The sequence below is a fragment of the Talpa europaea genome (genome assembly GCF_964194135.1).
Source record: "Talpa europaea genome assembly, chromosome: 8".
Classification (NCBI taxonomy): Eukaryota; Metazoa; Chordata; class Mammalia; order Eulipotyphla; family Talpidae; genus Talpa; species Talpa europaea.
Genome location: NC_140075.1, coordinates 120,718,288 through 120,738,589, shown reverse-complemented (window position 1 = coordinate 120,738,589; position 20,302 = coordinate 120,718,288). Strand labels below are relative to the sequence as shown.

The 20,302-nt window shown below is 40.7% G+C and overlaps 2 protein-coding genes across 2 annotated transcripts in view; one reads left to right on the top strand and one right to left on the bottom strand.

Moving 5' to 3' along the window:
* CATSPERB (cation channel sperm associated auxiliary subunit beta) overlaps window positions 1-20,302 on the bottom strand; it is a gene marked incomplete at both ends in the record, with an annotated part of 72,058 nt that overhangs the window by 37,356 nt on the left and 14,400 nt on the right. The window contains 4 exons of the mRNA XM_084240336.1: window positions 9,631-9,663; window positions 11,109-11,227; window positions 11,366-11,461; window positions 18,906-19,055. Of these exons, the coding sequence (XP_084096462.1) occupies window positions 9,631-9,663; window positions 11,109-11,227; window positions 11,366-11,461; window positions 18,906-19,055 (398 nt within the window). The remainder of the gene's footprint in view (window positions 1-9,630; window positions 9,664-11,108; window positions 11,228-11,365; window positions 11,462-18,905; window positions 19,056-20,302) is intronic.
* LOC311175882 (small ribosomal subunit protein eS1-like) lies at window positions 8,713-9,691 on the top strand. Its single transcript, XM_084241055.1, has one exon. It carries the CDS (start codon window positions 8,731-8,733, stop codon window positions 9,523-9,525), a length of 795 nt encoding a protein of 264 aa, XP_084097181.1. The 5' UTR covers window positions 8,713-8,730; the 3' UTR covers window positions 9,526-9,691.

Below are 20,302 nucleotides of genomic sequence, written 5' to 3'. Positions count from 1 at the left end.
ACTGATAGTAATCTGTTCATCAAAGGTTTTTAAAATGATCTAAAATTGATTGTAGTGCTAGTTGCATCAAATGAACCTCTTGAGTTCTCATATAAATCTTCAGGTTTGTAGGATACTCAAATTATCATTATGCTATCTGAGCAATTAATAGAGACTCTTTACTGATCTATTCCTTTTGCCCTCCCCTACCTGGAATCAATCTGGTACCAGCCCAATAATTTAAACTGATCAGTTCAACCTCATTCCAAGGATGAGCTCTGACCCCTGACTAATTTAGAGCCACAAGGATTGGTCAGGAGTAAATAGTGACCCATGTCAGGGCAATGAGTTGACACTGGGACTTGGTGGAAGTACAAGAAAAATACTTCCGGTTGGGACTGTTAACAACTTATTCCCCTACTTTGCGAAAATCAGTTTTAGTCGGTTTCTGTCATTTTTCTTCAAAAAGGTTCTAACTCTTGTTAGGTAGTTGTTGCCTTCCCTATCAGCCACTTTGGTTTATAGTCTGATTTTAATTATCTCATTCTCTTAGGATACTGGGCTAGCTTGGATGGACTTTGAAGGGAGGACTCAGGTCTGGTTTGGGGAGTACCTCAATCATGCCCATACTGGAAGGACAGAAGGCAAAGCATTCTCAGCCCCTCAAGGCTACCATTTTCTTATCTCACAACCAGAAAGAGGCTACCCTGGGTTCCAGGTCTTTTTCAGCCTGCCTGCCTTTGGGCACACAGAGAAAGCAATCTTCCATCAGGCTTCCTTCTAGGAGACAAGACGCACTTGCAAGCTAGCAGAAGGCTTCTCTGGGAGCTCAGGGAGCTCTGCAAGCCAGCCCTGTCTAGGACCTCTTACCTCCCAATCCTCCACCTCATGTCTGTGTTGCCACATACTATGTTTTCACATAACTGATAAGAGGAAATACATGCCAGATCGCCTGAGTAGCATTCCTTAAAGCTCGAGCTTCAAGTGGTCCCAGCTGTCCAGCAACCCTGAATGTCTTGACTTATCAGGCAGGTAACCTGGAGTCAGTGGTTTAGGCAGCAAAGCTCAGGTTACAATTTCCTCCAACCCTTTATTTGACAATTTTTTGGTGTGGTTTGGATGTAGGTATACCTCTTATAATTAGCATATAGCCCAATGATCTTTAGTTTTCTATAGTATTCATTTACATTAATTGTAATTGCTGATATATTTGGATTGTTTTAGACCCTCTTCCTCACAGTTTTCCTTGTATCTTTGTGTCTATTTTCCTCCTTTGTTACTTTTGGTGAAACTGATAGGATATATATGTATTTTTTATTTTAACATTTATCATTTTTTACATTTTTTTAGACAGTATTTGCTTCCCCCCACCCCCCTCAGATTGAGTCCCCATAGAATGTCCTTCCCCAAGGCACCCGCGCACCATCCCCACAGTCCCCTGGGCTCCTCCCTCCCTCCCTCTCACCTCTCTCCCTCCTCCTCCCCTGCAGGATGTCTCTGGTTTATAATTGACTGTTTTTGCTTTGTTGTGGTTTGTACTGTTATTATTTTTTTTACACTGATGTCTTATTTGGTTCCCCTATATTCCTGCTATAAGTGAAACTATCCGATATGTTTCTTTTTCCTTCTGGCTTATTTCACTGAGCATCATTCCTTCTGGCTCCATCCACGTTGCTGCGAATGGCATGAGTTTATCTTTTTTGATTGATTGCTGAATAATATTCCATTGTGTATATGTACCACATCTTCTTGATCCAGTCATCTATTTTGGGGCATTTGGGTTGGTTCCAGGTTTTACCTATTGTAAATAGTGCTGCAATAAACATAGGGGTGCAGGTGTTCTTTTGAATCACTGGTTTTGTGTCCTTTGGGTAGATCCCTAGGAGTGGAATTGCCGGATCGTATGGTAGCTCCATGTCAGTAGACTGAGGAACCTCCACACAGCTCTCCATAGTGGTTGGACCAGTTTGCACTCCCACCAGCAGTGCAGGAGAGTTCCTTTTTCACCACATCCTCGCCAACATTTGTTGTTGCTAGTTTTTTTATGTGCCATTCTCACTGGTGTATGGTGGTATCTCAGTGTGGTTTTGATTTGCATTTCCCTGATGATGAGGGATGTTGAACATTTTTTTCATATGCCTGTTGGCCACTTGCATTTCCTCTTTGGAGAAATGTCTTTTGAATTCTTCTTCCCATTTCTTGACTGGATTGTTTATTTTGTTTTTGTTGAGCCGTGTGAGTTCTTTGTATATCTTTGTGATCAGTCCCTTATCAGTGGACTGGAGTGCAAAGATTTTTTTCCCTATCAGTGGGGTGTATCTCTGTTTTGGTTAATGTCTCTTTTGCTGTGCAGAAGCTTTTCAGTTTGATGTAATCCCAGGTGTTTATCTTTGCTTTCACTATCACTGCTTTGGGTGATGAGTCTAAAAATGTTTCTGAGATGTATGTCTTGTAGTGTTTTACCTATATTTTCTTCAATATATTTTATGGTTTCAGGTCTTATGTCCAGTTATTTTATCCATTTTGAGTTGATTTTTGTGCATGGTGAGAGGGAGTGGTCTAGTTTCATTTTTTTGCATGTGGTGGTCCAGTTTCCCAACATTTATTGAACTGTCCGTGTTCCTTTGCATATTCTTTGCTCCTTTGTCAAAGATTAGTTGTTCATATAAGTGCGGCTCTATTTCTGGGCTCTCTATTTGGTTTCATTGGTCTGTGTGTCTGTTTTTGTTCCAATACCAAACTGTTTTAATTATTATGGCTTTGTAGTATAGCTTGAAGTTGGGAAGTGTGGTAACTCATTTCTCCTTTGTTTTCATCAGTAGGGCTTTGGCTATTTGTGGTTCCATATGAATTTCATCAGTATTTGATTTGTTCTATTTCTTTGAAGAATGTCATTGGGATTTTTACTGGAATAGCATTGAATCTGTATATTGCTTTTGGGAGGATGGCCATTTTAGTAATGTTGATTCTTCCAAACCATGAGCAGGGGATGTCTTTCTATTTCTTTGTGTCTTCTTCTATTTCTTTTAACAGTGTTTTATAATTTTCTTTGTAAAGGTCTTTCACCTCTTTTGTTAGGTTTATTCCCAAATATTTGATTTTTTTGGTTTCAATTATAAAAGGGATGATTTTTTTGATTTCTTCTTCTTCCAATTGACTGTGTATAGGAAGGCTACTGATTTTTGTGTGTTGATTTTGTATCCTGCTACTTTACTGAACTGGTTGATTATTTTGAGTAGTTTTTCTGTGGAGTTTTTAGGGTTCTCTATGTATATTATCATATTATATCGTCTGCACATAGTGATAGTTTTTCTTCTTCTTTCCCTATTTGGATTTGTTGTGCATCTTTCTCTTGTCTTATTGCCCTGGCTAGGACCTCCAGTATTATATTGAAGAGCAGTGGTGAGAGAGGACAGCCTTGTCTTGTTCCTGACCTTAAGGGAAAGGCCTTCAGCTTCTCACCATTGAGAATAATGTTGGCAGTGGGTTTGTTGTGTATGGCTTTTATCATGTTAAGGTGTGTTCCTTCTATCCCAAGAATTTCAAGGGCCTTCATCATAAATGGTTGTTGGACTTTGTTGAATGCTTTCTCAGCATCTACTGATATGATCATATGGTTTTTATTTTTATTTTTGTTGATGTGTTGGATTACACTGATGGATTTTCATATGTTGAACCATCCTTGTGCCCCTGGGATGAATCCCACTTGATTGTGGGGTAGACGGCCTCATTGTCTACTGCTGTGCTGGTCCGCGGCATACTATCCCTTTGATGTATTATTGGAGTCTGTTGGCAAGGATTTTGTTGAGGATTTTTGCATCAGTGTTCATTAGGGAGATTGGCCTGTAATTTTCTTTTTTTTTGCTGCCTTTGTTGGGTTTTGGTACTGGTGTAATGTTGGCTTCATAGAACGTATTTGGTAGTATTCCTTCTTTTTCAATTTTTTGAAAGAGTTTGTGTAGGATAGGCACTAATTCACTGCTGAACGTTTGGTAGAATTCATTTGTGAAGCCGTCTGGGCCTGGGCTTTTGTTTTTGGGGAGTGCTTTGATTACTGCCTCAATTTTGCTGCTTGTAGTTGGTCTGTTTAGTTGTTCTATTTCTTCTTTGTCCAGCTTGGGATGATTATATTGTTCTAGGAATTTGTCCATCTCTTCTAAGTTGAATTTGTTTGCATATAAGTGTTCATAGTAATTTCTGATTATTCTTTTGATTTCTACTGAGTCTGTTGTGATTTCTCCTCTTTCATTTGTAATCCTATTTATATGTGTTTTCTCCCATTTTTTCTTTGTGAGCCTGGCTAGGGGTTTGTCTATTTTGTTTATTTTTTCCAAAGAACCAGTTTTTGGTTTCATTGATCTTTTGGCTTGTTTTTTTAATTTCCAATTCATTTATTTCTGTTTGATTTTTAGTATTTCCTTTCTTCTACTGGCTTTAGGGTTTTTGTTGTTCTTTTTCCAGCTCTTTGAGATGTGAGATTAGGTTGTTTCTTTGAGTTCTTTCTTGTTTGTTGATGTGAGCCTGTATTGCTACATATTTTCCTCTTGTTACTGCTTTTGCTGTATCCCATACATTCTGGAACGTGGTGTCCTCCTTGTCATTCAACTCAAAGTATTTTTTAATTTCTTCTTTGATCTCCTCATTAGTCCAGTGGTCTTCCAGTAGTGTGGGTTTCAATCTCCATGAAGTGGGAGGGTTCCTTGTTTTCTTTTCATGATTTATTTCTAGCTTGATGCCTTTATGATTGGAGAAGATAGTTGGAATGATTTTGATCTTCATGTATCTGTTGATTTTAGTCTTGTGGCCCAGTATGTGATCGATTCTGGAGAATGATCCATGCACACTTGAGAAAAATGTGTACTCAGATTTTTTTGGGTGCAGTGTCCTATAAATGTCTGTTAAGTCCATGAGTTCTATGTCTTTATTTAGGGCTCTAGTGTCTTTATTTTTTGTCTCGTTGATTTGTCCATTGGTGAGAGTGGGGTGTTGAAGTCTCCCACTATATATGTATTTTCTTTAATGTCTGTTTTCAGAGCTGATAATAATTGTCTAATATATTTTGGTGCCCCTTCATTTGGTGAGTATATGTTGATGAGTGTTATATCTTCCTGATGTATTGTCCCCTTGATCATAATGTAGTGTCCATCTATGTCTCTTTTTACCTTAATTTTTAAAAAAGATTTATTTACTTATTTATACAAGTACCGGGTACAGTCAGAAGCACGGGAGGGTGAGAGAACTCACCAGAGCCAGAGCAGGGAGCAGAACAGACAGACTGATGAAGGTCACTGCTGAGGGGAGCAGTGGATGGCAGGAGAGGTCTGCGTGCCATGTGGGACCCTCGCCAGCGGCCGGGGATCAAACCGGCACTGCAGAGGCTGCCGGCAGCTTCGCAACCCAGAGCTCAACCGCTGCGCCACTGGGGAGGCCCTACCTTTTTTAATTTGAAATCTGTTTCATCTGATATAAATATGGCTGCTCCTGCCTTCTTTTTTGGTCCATTTGCTTGTAGGATTGTTTTACAACCTTTTACTGTCAGTCTATGTTTATCTTTTGTGGTTAAATGTGTTTCCTGGAGACAGCGGAAGGTTGGATTTTGTTTTTTAATCCAGCCTGCTACTCTGTGTCTTTTTATTGATGAGTTTAATCCATTTACATTTAGAGTTAATATTGATATGTTGGCATCTGCATTTGCCATTTTGTCTTTTTTGTGATTTTATTCCTTGCTTTATTCTGTTCTTCTTGTTCAGTCCTCTGCTGGTTTTGGCTTTAGGACTTGTTGTAGAATTTTTTGGAGTGGGGATTTAGTTGTAATGAATTTCTGGAGTTTTTGTTTGTCTGAGAAGGTCCATATATTTTCTTCGTAGAGGAAGGAGAGCTTTGCAGGGTAAAGTATTCTTGGTTGGCATTTGCTGTCTTGAAGTTTGCTGAATGTTACTCCATTCTTTTCTTGCTGTTAATGTTTCTTTGGAGAAGGCAGAAGTTAACCTGATTGGTTTTCCTTATAAGTTATCTGTTTCTTCCCCCTTGCCAGTTTCATTATTTTTTCCTTGTCTTGGACTCTTGCTTTACTATTAGGTGTCTTGCTGTAGTTTTCTTTTCATTGTGGTAACTGGGAGTTCTTCTCGCTTCTTGTATGTCTATATTCATCTCCTTTTTCATGCTTGGGAAATTTTCTTCAATTATCTCCTTGAATAATTTCTCAGTTCCTTTGTCTTTCTTCTCACCTTCTGGAATGCCTATAACGCTTACATTTCCTCTCTTCATGGAGTCTGATAAGTGTCTAAGAGTCTCCTCATACTGCTTCATTTGCACTTCTCTCTCCTTTTCTCTTTTGGCTCTTTTTATTTCTGTATCTTCAATAGTGCTGATCCGTTCTTCCGTTTTATTGATTTTGTTTTCATTGCTTTTCCCAGAGTTCTTTATCTCCCCTAGTAATCTTTTAATCTCCTGCGTTTTTCTTTCCTTTCTTAAGGTCTCAATTTCATTCTTCAGTTCAGTGATTATTTGTCTCAAATAATTTTTTTTTCCTTTTCATTTTCTTTCTGCTTTTTAATCATGATGATCATTAATTCTCTATCTGATAGGCCAAGAAGTTCTTCCATGTCATTGTTGAGCTCTGGTGACCGTATTTCTCTTTGTGGTGTGCTCTCCTGCAGGCTTGCTGGGTTATTTATATTTTTTCTTCTCCCTGTTGTTTGCTTTCTAATGAGTTTTATGCATTGGGACGTTGTGCCACTGGTGTTGGCAGGCATCTCTTTGGAGTGCTCCATTAGGGGTGCCGGAAACAGTTTACCAGACTGAGACCAGCATTGGTAGGCCAAAACTCCACCAGGGTGTTGATGCTGTGTTGCTGAGCGCTGTCCCTTATAGTTCCCTCTGTATTTACTCAGTTCCAACAGGGAATCAGCTAGTTGGTGATTTTGTTCTGGTCATGAGGTGGGCGCCAGAGATCCGTACTTGCTGACCTGTGCTTTTTCCCAGTGGTTTTCTGAGAAACAGGGGTGTGGGTGTGTGGGGGGGTGGGTGGGGGAAATGGGATGGGGAGGAAGGGGTGGGGGGGCAGAGGGGAGCACCTCAACACAGGGGCTTTTAGTCAAGCTGTGTGCTGTGTCTGCTCCGTGTTCACCCGGTGCTGTGCCCACAGCTGTATGGATTGATAGGGTATTTTTTAACTTTTCCCCGTCCTCTGTTAGCTTGGAAACTTTATGTTATGTGTTTTTCTATTTGGTAATTATCTTTAATTTTTGACATATATGTTTAAGTAGACACATTTTTTTCTAACAAGTTCTGAATTTATTCCCCACATTGATGCTCCTACCAAACAAAGAACTTAAAAATAGTTTGATTATCCACTGAAAATGATCTCTATTCCTCCTTGCTGTATTGTCTAGAGGTTTGGTTACACCCAATTAATAAATACAAAATTTGTAACTCTTATGTTTATATCAATTGGATTCTTTGAACAAATACTTTTTAAGTGCCTAGCTTGTGTCAGGCGCAATTCTAGACACAGATCCCAGAATGAAGTCCTAGATAAGGTCCCTGCCTCTCTCAGAACTTAGAGCAAATGTTCTAGTTGTCTTTGCTTCTGGTGCCCCCCTCCTTTCAGGGGCCTTTGGGGGGCTGACTCTCAATGTGCAAATTTCTTTTCTTCACTTTCATTCTTGAATGATGTAGTTTAACTAGATTTGGAATTCTATTTTAAAAGCTATTTCCCACTGTTCTTTCTGATGTCAATCAATTTTGTCTATCTGGTCTTTTTAGTTTGAGAATTTTTCCTCCTGCTGGTATAGCAAGTCAGTTTCATTGGTTTCCAGAGAATAAGCAGGTGTGCACATTCAGAATCGCTCACAGGCCTATATGAGGAGAGTGGGGAAGAAACATAGCAAAAGGCTAAGACTACTCATAATTTTGTTGTAGTTGGGCCTCCCTGGTGGTGCAAGGGTTAAAGTCTCAGCACTATCACTGGCCACTGTGGCCTGAGTTCAATACCCCCCTCCCACCCCTAGAGAGAGCTGACCTGTCTAGCCTGCTGCTCCCCTCAGCAGTGTATTTCGGTAGATCCACCTGTTCTGCTCCCCACTGTTTCTGGTGAATCCTTTCACACCCCCCCCCATACCTCAGCCTATACCCCAATTCTTATATACATAAACAAATAAAAATAAATCTTAAAAAAAATTTTGTTTCAGTTCCCAAAGTGAAACATGCTTACATGTTAATGGGATGACCTAGCTGACTTTGTAACAGAGGAAAAAATCTGATGAAACACAGTCCCCAAAAGAGTCATCAGCAGAGCTGTGGCTAGCTCATGAGCCATTTTTGTTCAAATTAGAAAGAATTTCCATTTCTCCAAGTAGGCAAGACCTACACCCAGGTGCATGAACTAGTGACTACAGCGTTAGCCAGATTTTCAGCTCCCAGTCTCTTTTCAAATGGGTGCCCTTGTGTAGAACACACCAGAAAAACACAATAATCCTGGATGGAACACTTAAAGAAGGGTGGGGGTGGCCTCTGAAACGAGGAAGGGTCCTTCCTCCTTTGAAACAAAGAGATCATTGCTTGATGGTTGGTGGAAATACATTTTTTTTTTTAGTTCAAACTGTAAATATATACTATTCTACAATAACATATCATTGTGTAATCATGTGTATAATGCCAGGAATAATCTATACTGTGAGTTCTTATCTTGGCCCTCATCTTTGTTCATCAAGAAAACACACTTAGCCTTTTGGCTCTCCGAGCAGCACCATGGCCGTCGGCAAAAACAAGCGCCTTACGAAAGGTGGCCAAAAGGGAGCCAAGAAGAAAGTGGTTGATCCATTTTCTAAGAAAGACTGGCACGATGTGAAAGCACCAGCAATGTTCAATATAAGAAATATTGGAAAAACGTTAGTCACGAGAACGCAAGGAACCAAAATCGCCTCTGATGGCCTCAAAGGTCGAGTTTTTGAAGTGAGCCTCGCTGATCTGCAGAATGATGAAGTTGCATTTAGAAAATTCAAGCTAATTACTGAGGATGTTCAGGGCAAGAACTGCCTGACTAACTTTCATGGCATGGATCTTACCCGAGATAAAATGTGCTCCATGGTCAAAAAATGGCAGACCATGATTGAAGCTCATGTTGATGTCAAGACTACGGACGGCTATTTGCTTCGTCTCTTCTGTGTTGGTTTTACTAAAAAATGCAACAATCAGATTCGGAAGACCTCTTATGCTCAGCACCAACAGGTCCGCCAGATCCGGAAAAAGATGATGGAAATCATGACCCGAGAGGTGCAGACAAATGACTTGAAACAGGTGGTCAATAAATTGATTCCAGACAGCATTGGGAAAGACATAGAAAAGGCTTGCCAGTCTATCTACTCACTCCATGATGTCTTTGTTAGAAAAGTAAAAATGCTGAGGAAGCCCAAGTTTGAACTGGGAAAACTCATGGAGCTTCATGGTGAAGGCAGTAGTCCTGGAAAGGCTACTGGTGATGAGACAGGTGCTAAAGTTGAACGAGCTGATGGCTATGAACCACCAGTTCAAGAATCAGTTTAAAAATCAGACTTTGATGACAAATAAAAAGTCAAATTTGAAAAAAAAAAAAGAAAAAGAAAACACACTTATCTTCTAACCAAACTTTAGATATTTTAAGTTTCTTACCCTTTCAAAACCACAAAAGTCAGCCCTTGAAAACTAGAAGAAAATAAAAAGAAACCTTATTTTTAACTAAAAATATGAGAAGACATCAACAGTATATAACAATTTAAATTACACTAATGGAAATCATTCTCTTTCAATATGCCAGTATTCAGTAAGATCAAACACTAAAGTAGCAGGCACTATAGGCCAGAGATTTCCTCTTCAGTCTTTGCCCTGTTTTATCATTTGACTAATTTATCTATACCTTACCTTAATTCCAGGAAGGACTTGGAATCAAAACCAAATCTTTTCCATGATTTAAAGAAGGAGTTAAGAGGTGTGCGGAAGGATATTAAGTCAGTTACCCATTGGGTTTATGAAAGCACACCCTGGGTCTGTTATTGTCTGCATGGGCCTCTTTTTTCTGCCCAACCCCAGGCGGACTCTGGATCAGGTCCTCTTCATGTACACCCATGCCTCATTCTCAGGGCTTTGAACTTAAGTTGCAGTGGGTAGTTAACTATGCAGTTAAACAGTTTCATGATAAACACAGAAGCTCCAGATCTACTAGTTATCTGAGCCACAAAGGGTACCTTTTCAGAGATGGTGAGGGAAAGCTGTGATTATTCCTACACTGGAAGAAAGATAATAACCATGTATAGCCGATGCCCCCTATCCATGGGGGATCCATTCCAAGACCCCCAGCAGGTGCCCGAAGCCATGAAGAGTACCAAACCCGACATACATTATTTTCCCTATACATATACTCCTATGGCAAAGTTTAAATTATAAATTAAGAACAAGATACTAACAACAATTCATAACAAAGTAGAACAGTTATAACAATATACTATAATAAAACCTATGTGAGTTTCCCCTCCCCTGCCATGAAATATCTTCTTGTATATGTTTTTGGACCACAGGTAACTGAAACCAAGAAAAGCAAAACTGGATCAGGGGACTGCGGGATAAGAAATACCTGCTTCTCAACCAATAAATTGTTCCTTCTCTTTTTTCCCCTACTGTTTCCTAAGTCCATTACTACTCTAATTGTGCTGCGGTAATTTCGGAGAGGTATTTATTAGCATGTTTTAAAATTTCATGGCATGCATATTGCATATCCTCACCAGAATGTATATTCTCCTTTACTCAATCCCAAAACTTATTTTTAATTTGTTACTTTGTAAGGCTCTATTGAGCTTTATTCATTACCTAGACTATTTTGGGAGCACATATAACCATAGATAGCATTAGGGAGCTAACCAGATATGTAAAGAATTTTCTACATGTACATATTTAAAACTTACTATAAATGTGTACAGCAATAAAACCAGCACCATTTCCAAATGATACATTATATACTATAAGGCTCTATTATGCTGTTACATATTTTAAAAGGAAGGGGTATTTTAATTCTAATTATACTATATATCTAAAGTATCCAATATTTCTACTTTATATCACAGAACGTATGTAAGTTTACAAGGAAATTCACATACCCGTAAAGTTAAGTTTTTTGGGTAACGAAGATCTTCACTTACAAAAAGACCCAAAGAGGTGAGGATAACTAAAAAATGATTTGTTAAAACCATATCCACCACTGAGAGCGTTCCATATTCTAAAGGAAGAAATCATACATTGCATTACAAAGCAGGGGAAAAGTGAGTTCAACAGCAGAACAGAGACATTTTACAAATATTGGTCAATCACTGGTAACATGAAAGGCTGAGTGTGAAAGCAGTGTTAGAGGAATTACCTTCTCCAGATTCTGTAAAGGAATTCTCTGACAGGTCATACCAGAAGGTTTCAGCATAAACCCAAAATGCAGAACTGGTGAAGCCTACGTAGACACCTAATGTGTGAGAAAAGGAAAAGAAAGACTGGACAATTGTGTAAAGTTAGTAACTCAACTTTATGGTGCCAGATCTCCAGGGCCAGCGCCTGATTTCTCCACTCACCACCCGTTCCCTACTCCAGCCTCAGCTCCTCACCTCTTAGCTGGAATCTCACACACTTAAGCATAGGAAAAATGAAGTAACTTCAGGACATACCACAAGACCTTAGTCAATCATTTGACTTAAGTCTTAAAAGATTTTGTTTTATACTGAAGGGGATCTGGATATTCCACCCCAAAATACGTCACTTTGGCATAAGACTGTTTTGAGCTGGAGGCCATTGAGAATCAACAGATGCAGGAAGAGTTCTTTGCCTTCCCATATCTTTCTAAAAGCAGAGCATACACTTCCCCCTGCGAAAGGTGTTCACCCCACCCCTTGTCCCAAGAAGAGAAGAACATTTTTATCAGCAGATGGAGGCATATTTACATAAAAAGATCTTACTAGGGTAATTATCTTCCACTAGTCTCCTGCATATTTCCTAATCACTTCCCTAACATTTCATTGTCCCTTAAAGGGATAAACTTATTTTCCTTGTTAAAATGGATTATAGACCCCCAAGTTTAACCACTTCTTTGAGTTTTCACTTCTTTTCTGTAAATTTCATAGATGTAAATGAGTACTGAGTGCCTTTTCTCCTGCTAATCTGTCTCTGTTATAGTTTAATTTGCAGGCCTCACACACAGAACATGAGAGTGGAGAAAGAGTCCTCGCTCAAGCCCCTCCTGAAAATATCCTCCTAAGCACGAATATATTCATATTTCAGGAGCACAATCTAAGTCAGTAATTTACAAAACTCCAAAGAAGAAATGAAAATGTAAACTCTAAGAAGGAAGAAATGAAACGAGCTCACTCTCGCACACCATGACTAAAACAAAGAGACACTCTCCAGAATGGGAGAAAATATTTGCACACCATACATATGACAAGGAACTGTTATAAAAGAGCTGATACAATCAACAAAACAAACAACCCAATCAAAAGATGGGCAGAGGAGTAGTTCTCCAAAGACGGCTCTTCTCCAAAGAAAACATACAGGTGGGCAAGAGGCACATGACAAAAATGCCCATCATTACTTATCATCAGGGAAATGCAAATCAAAGCCACAATGAATGAGAACGATCAGAAGCCACAAGTGCTCCCAAGGGTGTGGAGAAAAAGGAACGCTCTTATGCTGCTCGCAGGAGTATAGACTGGTCTAGTCCCTATGAAAAGCAGTGCAGAGATTTCTCAAAAGACTAAAAACGGATCTGCCAGATGACCCAGCAATTCCACTCCTAGGTACCTACCCCCCAAATACAAAAACACTCATTCAAACAGAAACCTGGCCTCCTATGTTCACAGCAAACAATATCCGCAAACAAGTTATGTGCCCTAAAACAGATGACTAGATCAAGAGGATGTGGTAGAGACACACAATGGAATACTAGTCAATAATCAAAAAAGATAAACTCATGCCAACTGCAGCAATATCGATGGAGTTAGAAAGGATGATTCTAAGTGAAATAAGCCAGAAGGAGAAAGATAAATACTGGATGGTGTCACTTATATGTAGAATACAGAGAAACCAAATAAAGGGTCAAAGACAAACTTTAAAATCAGCCTTTGAAAGATGACCATAGATTGACAGCTTTCAGAGGAGGAGGGGAGAGGGAAGAGGGACACTGGAGGTGGGTGGGTGGGGAGCACAATGGACTGTGGTGGAGAACTGGGGTGTTTCTGTGGTGGGGGTGCTATAGTGACTGCACCTTAGGGGGTGCATCACATCCTGTCAAAACACTAGCCAGGATGTAAAATGGTGACACCTCAGTAAAAATTAAAATTGAAGCAAAAGCAATGGCCGCTATGAAAAAGTCCGGACACAATGAGTGCTGGGGAGGATGTGGAGAAAAGGGAATCCTGCTGTGGTGCTGGCGGGGATTGTAAACTGGTGCAGCAGCTGTGGAAAAACGGTACGGCAGCGCCTCAAAAAATTAAAATGACAACTACCATATGAGCCAGCAATTCTACTTCTGGGTATTTATTAGCAAAATATGAAAACAGTAAGTTAAAAAGATAAATGCACTTCTGTGGTCATTCATAGCACTGTTCACAATAGTCAAGACACGGAACTAGCCTAAATGTCTGATAATGATGGATGATTAGATTTTTAAAAAATGATGTGGTATATATATATGTATACACACACATTGCAATACTACTCAATTATATTTAAAAAAAAAAAGATGAAATCTTGCCATTGTATCAACACCTTGAGGGGATTGTGCTAAGTAAGTCTGAAGGAGAAAGAATTTAAAGAAACAAAGCAATGAAGAAACAAAAATCCATAGACTCTGGCAACAAAATGGTGGTTACTAGAGAGGAATAGAGGGCAGGACAGGTAGAGGTGGCTGAATGTTTGGTGGCAGGGTGGACTGTACAGTAGGTGGTGGGCATGGTATAACCTATACAATTGTCAAGGTGAGAAACACCTGAAACCTACACATGGTTGTAAACCAGAATTACCTCTGGTAAAGAACTTGTGTCCTAGATTTTAGCTTGGAGTATTAGATATTAATAGGGAAGAGAGGTATAGATTTTAGAGGACGATGAATCAAAAATTCTAGATTTCCCTTGTTACACATGAGATGCTCAGTAAACATCAAAGGGAAAGTTAAAATTGACAACCGAATACAGGAACTTAGTTTCAAAGGAGTCCTCAGCTCCAGAAATACAGATTTGGATATCATCAGCCTGAAGAGGGCAGTGCTGCCCTGAGGCTGAATTGTGTTTCCCAGAGAGACATTTGTGGAATGTAAAATAACCAAAGCAAACAAACGCAAAACACAACAACGATGATTCTTAGACTGTGAAAATCCTTTCTGGTTACCAGAAAGGATGATGGTGGGAAAGAGGAGTGTATAGCAGAGAGAACTTCGGTGGAGGGTGAGGGAAGCAGGTGCACATATGGAGGTTTGAAGTTGTATCCAACTTATGGTTAGGTAAATGATTGGCCAATCAATAAAATTTGTAAAGTGAAATAAAACTGGAACAAAAACATGTTGAGAGAGAGAGAGAGAGAGAGAGAGAGAGAGAGATGTGGTTACATAAAGAAGGAAAGTCAAGGGAAAAATCATGGGTTCATCAACATTTTAGGGTCACACCAAAAAAGAAGATGGCCTAGAAAAGTAAGGAGGAGTAGCCCCTGGGATAAGAGCAAAGCAAAGCATGTCAAGAGAGGAACGAGTTTTGAGGAGTGGTCAACGGTGTCCAGGGCTGCTGCGAGGGAAAGCGGGATGAAGACAGGAACCGGCTGTGGGAACTGGCAATACAGAGACCACAGATGCTCGTGGAAGAACTGTGTCACAGGCGTGCTGGGAACAAGAGTCTTATTTATAGTGGAAGGAAAATAAAATGGAAGGTGGAAAGGGTAGCACTGTAATAATAAATTCCCTCTATAAATTTAGCTTGGAAGGAAACAGAATAATGGGGAATGGAATTAAACTGAGTTGCATGAAGGTTTTGTTTAAGGTGCTAAGGTGTTTAAGAGGGGAGCTATTAGGATTGTTCTATGTTAATGGATCTGACCCAGAAGAAGAGAACAGGAGCTAGTGCAGGAGATAAAAGGGCAAATGCGGGAGGGGGGGCTGGGGGGGTGGGAGAGTGGGGGGGGAGGGAGGGTGGGGGGTTGGGGGGAGCTGGTGGCTCAAGGGGTTAAGATGCAACCTATGAAGCTGCCTGCAGCCACTGCAGCACGAGTTCAATCCCCAACCAGGGAGCTACCCACAGGGCACAGCAGACCTCTCTGGTCTTGCCCGCTGCTCCCCTCAGCAGTGTATTTCAGCTGGTCTGCCTGTTCTGCTCCCCACTCTGTCTCTGGTGAGTCCTCTCACCCCCCACACCTCTATCCTGTTCTTGTATGCATAAATAAATAACTCTTAAAAAAAAAAAAAAAGAAAGGGCGAATTGCAGGGCAGATGCAGCAGCAAGGGTCTCCAGATGACGGGAGGGAACAGGCCCCAGAACAAAGACATGTGAAGTGACCTGTGAAGCAGCAGCAGACACACTCCTCATAAGGAAATAGGCAAAAAGGCAAAGCAGGCGCACAGGCCCAGCGATGAAGGAGCTCCTTGTGACCAACCCTGATTTTCTTTGTTAAGTATTAAATAGAGGCACAGCGGAGAATGCAAAGGGAAGAAAGGTGATGTAGAGTATTTGAGGAGTGGGAAGGGGTGTGATAAGGTCATTTTGCAGGGTGGGAAAATAAACATACCAGGAGAAAGAGAGGATTTCTGGGAGTGCCCACTTGAGATGTGTGATCACGAAGTTACAGTGAGTCCACTGGAATTTTAAAATGAGATTAGTGCAAGTTTTTCTTAGCAAAAAATTTCTAGCCATTGTATGCCCCTCCCGCTCAGAAGTAGGGGTGGATTTAACTAGAGTGGGGGTTGTGAAAGAAAGGAAGATAGAAAAGGGCAAGGAAGTGAAAGAAGTATTTATGAGGATGGGCTGTGCAAATTATGGTGAGAAAAGGTGAAGATAAGAATGTGGGGAAGAGAAAAAGGAGAAGGGACAATACATTGACGTCTCAGTGAAATCAAAGAGAGGTTGGCGCGTGGGCACTAGAGCAGGGTGAAAGGACAGGATGGAGTGAACAGAGCACGAGATGCTCGTAGAGGAGTTTGGAGAGTGAGTGACATCATTGGATCCAGCCAGGTGAAAAATATGGCCACAGAAGATGGAGCTGAGGCCTTGAAACCGAGTCCTTCCACACGGGTGGTGAAGTCTCTGAAAGCAGGGGCAAAAACAAGGGCAGAGGAAGGCCACACTCAGCAGTGAGTGAGTGTGCATGCATCATGGTGGGGCCCATAGGCTGGCAAGCAAGACTTCAAGAAGAATTAAGAGGTGTTGAAAGGAACTGGTGTTCTGAAGGAGAAGACAGGAGTAATTATTAAGAAGCAATGCCAAGGCGCACAAGGACACCCCGCACGGGAGCTCTGACACGTGCTGCGGGGGAAGGCTACAGGGCAAAGGCTGTTACTGGGAATGGCCAGGTGACGCTTCATGGCAGGACGTTTAGGGACCATTCAGAGAAAAGATCAGTGGTAGAATGTATGGGGTGGGGGGATGCTGATGACAGGCTGTGAATTCCAAAGAAAGGATTGGGGTGGATGGAGGGGCCAGAAATTTGGGTCAAATTAAAGGAAGCACAGAAGAGTTTGTGATGTAGGGTCATAACCTGGGAGTCTAAGGTTTCTGGTGGTGACTGATAAAACTGGGAGAGTCTGATGGATGTGTCTTAAGAGTGTCACAGAGAAGGAAAGCGGAACAGGTTCCCACCATTAACTCCATGAGCTGTGAGGTCAGAGGGGGGCGAGCAAGGGCCCACAGAGGAGGTGCTAGTGTAGGTGGTGGCAGCTTGATCCCGTGGGAACTTCTCTTTTGCCTCAGTACCGTGTGGCCATTTGGGGAAAAGGCGGTTTCCGATAAAGCATTGGTTGCTGAAGCAGTTTCTTTTCCCAAGAGGTAGAGGCAGTTAGTGGGTAAGATCCCGAGGAGCTGAGACCATCCCTCCTTCTCTGATTGAGCTTGAGGAGGTGAAAATAGGTCCTGTCCTGTGGATCCTGGAAGTAAGGCAAGTTTGGTGTTTGGATAGCCAGGAGATCAAACCTGGCATCCTCGGAACTAAGCTGAGTATCCTTCTGGTTGACAGGGGAAAGAGACATAATTCTGAGTAAACTAATTCAGCACAAGTAGGCACTCAAAGCTAGAGACAGTGAAAGATGCTAAGTTTTTAGGAATTTAAAAAAAATGGGGGGCAGGGCTATTTGTCTCTCTCTACACAGGGACCTCAGTTATAATCTATTACTTTATAAAAAGTCATGGTAGGGAAAGCTTTTGTTCTTTGAAATTATGCTTGTTAATTCATGTTACTTCACTCTCCCATATGAATTTTTGAATTGGTCTGTCAACTCCCCAAACACCTCCCCAAATATTGCTATGATTTGTGTGTGTGTGTGGGTTTATTGAACTAATAGACAAAATTTGGGAAAAAAATACCATCTTTCCAGTTTTTATAACTTCTACACAGGCCTTGTAACTTTATATTTTTTAAAGATTTATTTATTTATTTATGCAAGAACTGGGGTACAGGCCAGATGCACGGGAGGGTGAGCGGATGCACCAGAGACAGAGTAGGGAACAGAACAGGCAGACTGACGAAATACACTGCTGCGGGGAGCAGTGGGCGAGGCAGGAGAGGTCTGCCGCACCATGTGGGACCCTCGTGGGCCGGCCGGGATCAAACCGGCGCTGCAGAGGCTGTGGACAGCTTCATAGCATAGCACTCAACTGCCGCACCACCAGGTGAGGCCCTGGAACTCTAGTTTTTGGTCTATTCCTAGGTCCCTTTTGGGGTGGGTTGCTTTATTACTTTCTGGGTGGTTTTTATAAATTGCTATTCTTTTTTTTTAAGTTTTTTTTTTTAAAGATTTATTTATTTATGCATACAGAAGCTGGGGTACAGGCCAAAGATGCAGGGGGTGAGAGGATCCGCCAGAGACAGAGTGGGGAACAGAACAAGCAGATTGACAGAAGTACACTGCTGAGGGGAGCGGCAGGTGAGACAGGAGAGGTCTGCCGCACCATGTGGGTTGCTCCCCGGCCAGCCAGGGATTGAACTCGTGCTGCAGAGGCTGCGGACTGCTTCACAGTGCGGTGCTTAACCCCTTCCGCCACCAGGGAGGCCCGATAAATTGCTATTCTATCCCTCAATTTTAAACACTCCCTTATTTTTTTCTGATAGTTTTTTTCTATTGATTCTTTTGGGTTTTTATACAGATACATCTATAATCTATATTACCAATGTAATAATATTTTATCTGTTATTTAAAATGTTATTTAGCATGATAATATTTTAGTGATATTATTTAAAATAGTCATTGAAATATTCATTAGGAGGTTCTCAATGACCTAAGAAAATATGGTTAATAGCTGAAATGCATAAAGATACTATTAAATATTACAATAATCATGGCAAAGCACATACATATTAAGGAAAATAATATGATGCCTTAGAGCAAAAATACTATTTATACATGTACGGCAGGAATAGCAGCAGGATCAGAACCATGCTGAATGACCCCTAAGCATCAGCAGCATCATTGGAGCGGGGAGGGAAGTAGAGGAAATTAAGGGAAACACTAAAGTCACTATTAAGAGGGCAAAAAGCTGCAGAGAAAGAAAAAATACATCACATTTGCAAGCACTCAAGGTGAAGTAATAAAGAGCAAATTTTTAGGTATTTTTCAGAGAAATTTTGACTCCATTATGTCTGTGTATTTAACTTGTACTGCCAGTTAAATATCGCTGTTATAAAATACAGAACACCACGTCCAACATTCAGTAAAGCCAGGAACTTACCACTACGGGTTGAATTCAAAATGAGGCCAAGTAATGCTATATCGTTGGCGCAGGGAGATTTTGTCACTATGATGTCTACCACATGTGGCTGTATATCCTCTAATTCACTTCTTGACAGCCTATGGCCCATAGACCACTGAAGAAGAGGCTCTGTGGAGATCAAGTCTAAGTGTTTAAATTGTAGCAGCAGACTTAAAAATGGAACATTACGGCTTTCTTTAAAGGTTTTAAAGCAACAATGTAAAGCATTGTTCAAAAAATGGGTGTATTACCTTAGTTTTCGTCAGTTAAAAATTTGCTGACACAATTTCTAGAGTCAAGGGAATGAAGTGTAATTCCCCTTGACAGGGGCCTGCACAGTCGCCCTGCAGGAGAGCATGAAGCTTGGGAGATACTGCACAGGCCGTCTTTGGAGGGTACTACTGGCCCCAGGCTCTATTGCTAGAAAAGGAATTGCTGGATCACAGAATTTACACATTTATAATTTAGACAATAACTTCTGTTTCAAGAGTCTATGTATTTACTTCTTGTTCTCTTCCCTAAACCCACTTACACAGTAGTAGCTTTATAAAAAGGAGAATAAATCCACTAATCCACTAGAATACATTCACCAATGAGAACCGGGAGTTGACACGAGTGGCCAAGACACTTAGAGGGATTTCTGGAAGATATAAAGAAACTGTGGTGAGCCCAGCAGGAAAAATCAGTCTAGAAATGGGACACCGTTAGCCTTTCAACTTTGCAATCTATTCTTGGATATACAAAGAGTTAAATTTGGATAAGTTTATATTTTAAAGCATAATAAAACGGGAGGATAGCCTTTCTTGTGGAAAAAAAAGAAAAATAAGAGTACAAAAACTAAGCCAGGGTAATTTGACTGAATACAGTTGTCTGAATTTCAAAAATATTTAAAGTACTTTTAAGAACAGAGATATCTAATAATACCTTACTGTTTACATTTCTACAGTGTAAATACCCATCTCCCCAAACTTTCACTAAAATCTGTAGCAAAACCAAAGCCTATGTAATACATATTTTTACTTTGAGCAAATCAAGATAAGAAGGTAAATTTCCATCTGTGCTGACACAGTGGATAGCACAGCGACAGCTAAGAAGAGACATAATTTACAACAGTGTCACCCCAAAACTCAATGAAATTTGGGGCAAGGCGGTTGACTTTCCAGAGTGTAGCATGTGTGTACAGGCAGTTAACAACCAGACCTGAGAGGCCAGGGAGATTTGAGCTTGCATCTGGGGCACCATTACAAACGCCTTTAACTTAGATGTTGCATTTTATTGATTGATTGATTGATTGATTTTTCCTAACTTGGTTCTTTTTTTTTTTTTTTTAAGATTTATGTATGTATTTATACAAGACCCCAAGTACAGGCCAGATT

What these genes read in the sequence shown, in the direction of transcription:
- LOC311175882 (XM_084241055.1), top strand. Translation starts at nt 8,731, where the DNA reads ATGGCCGTCGGCAAAAACAAGCGCCTTACGAAAGGTGGCCAAAAGGGA.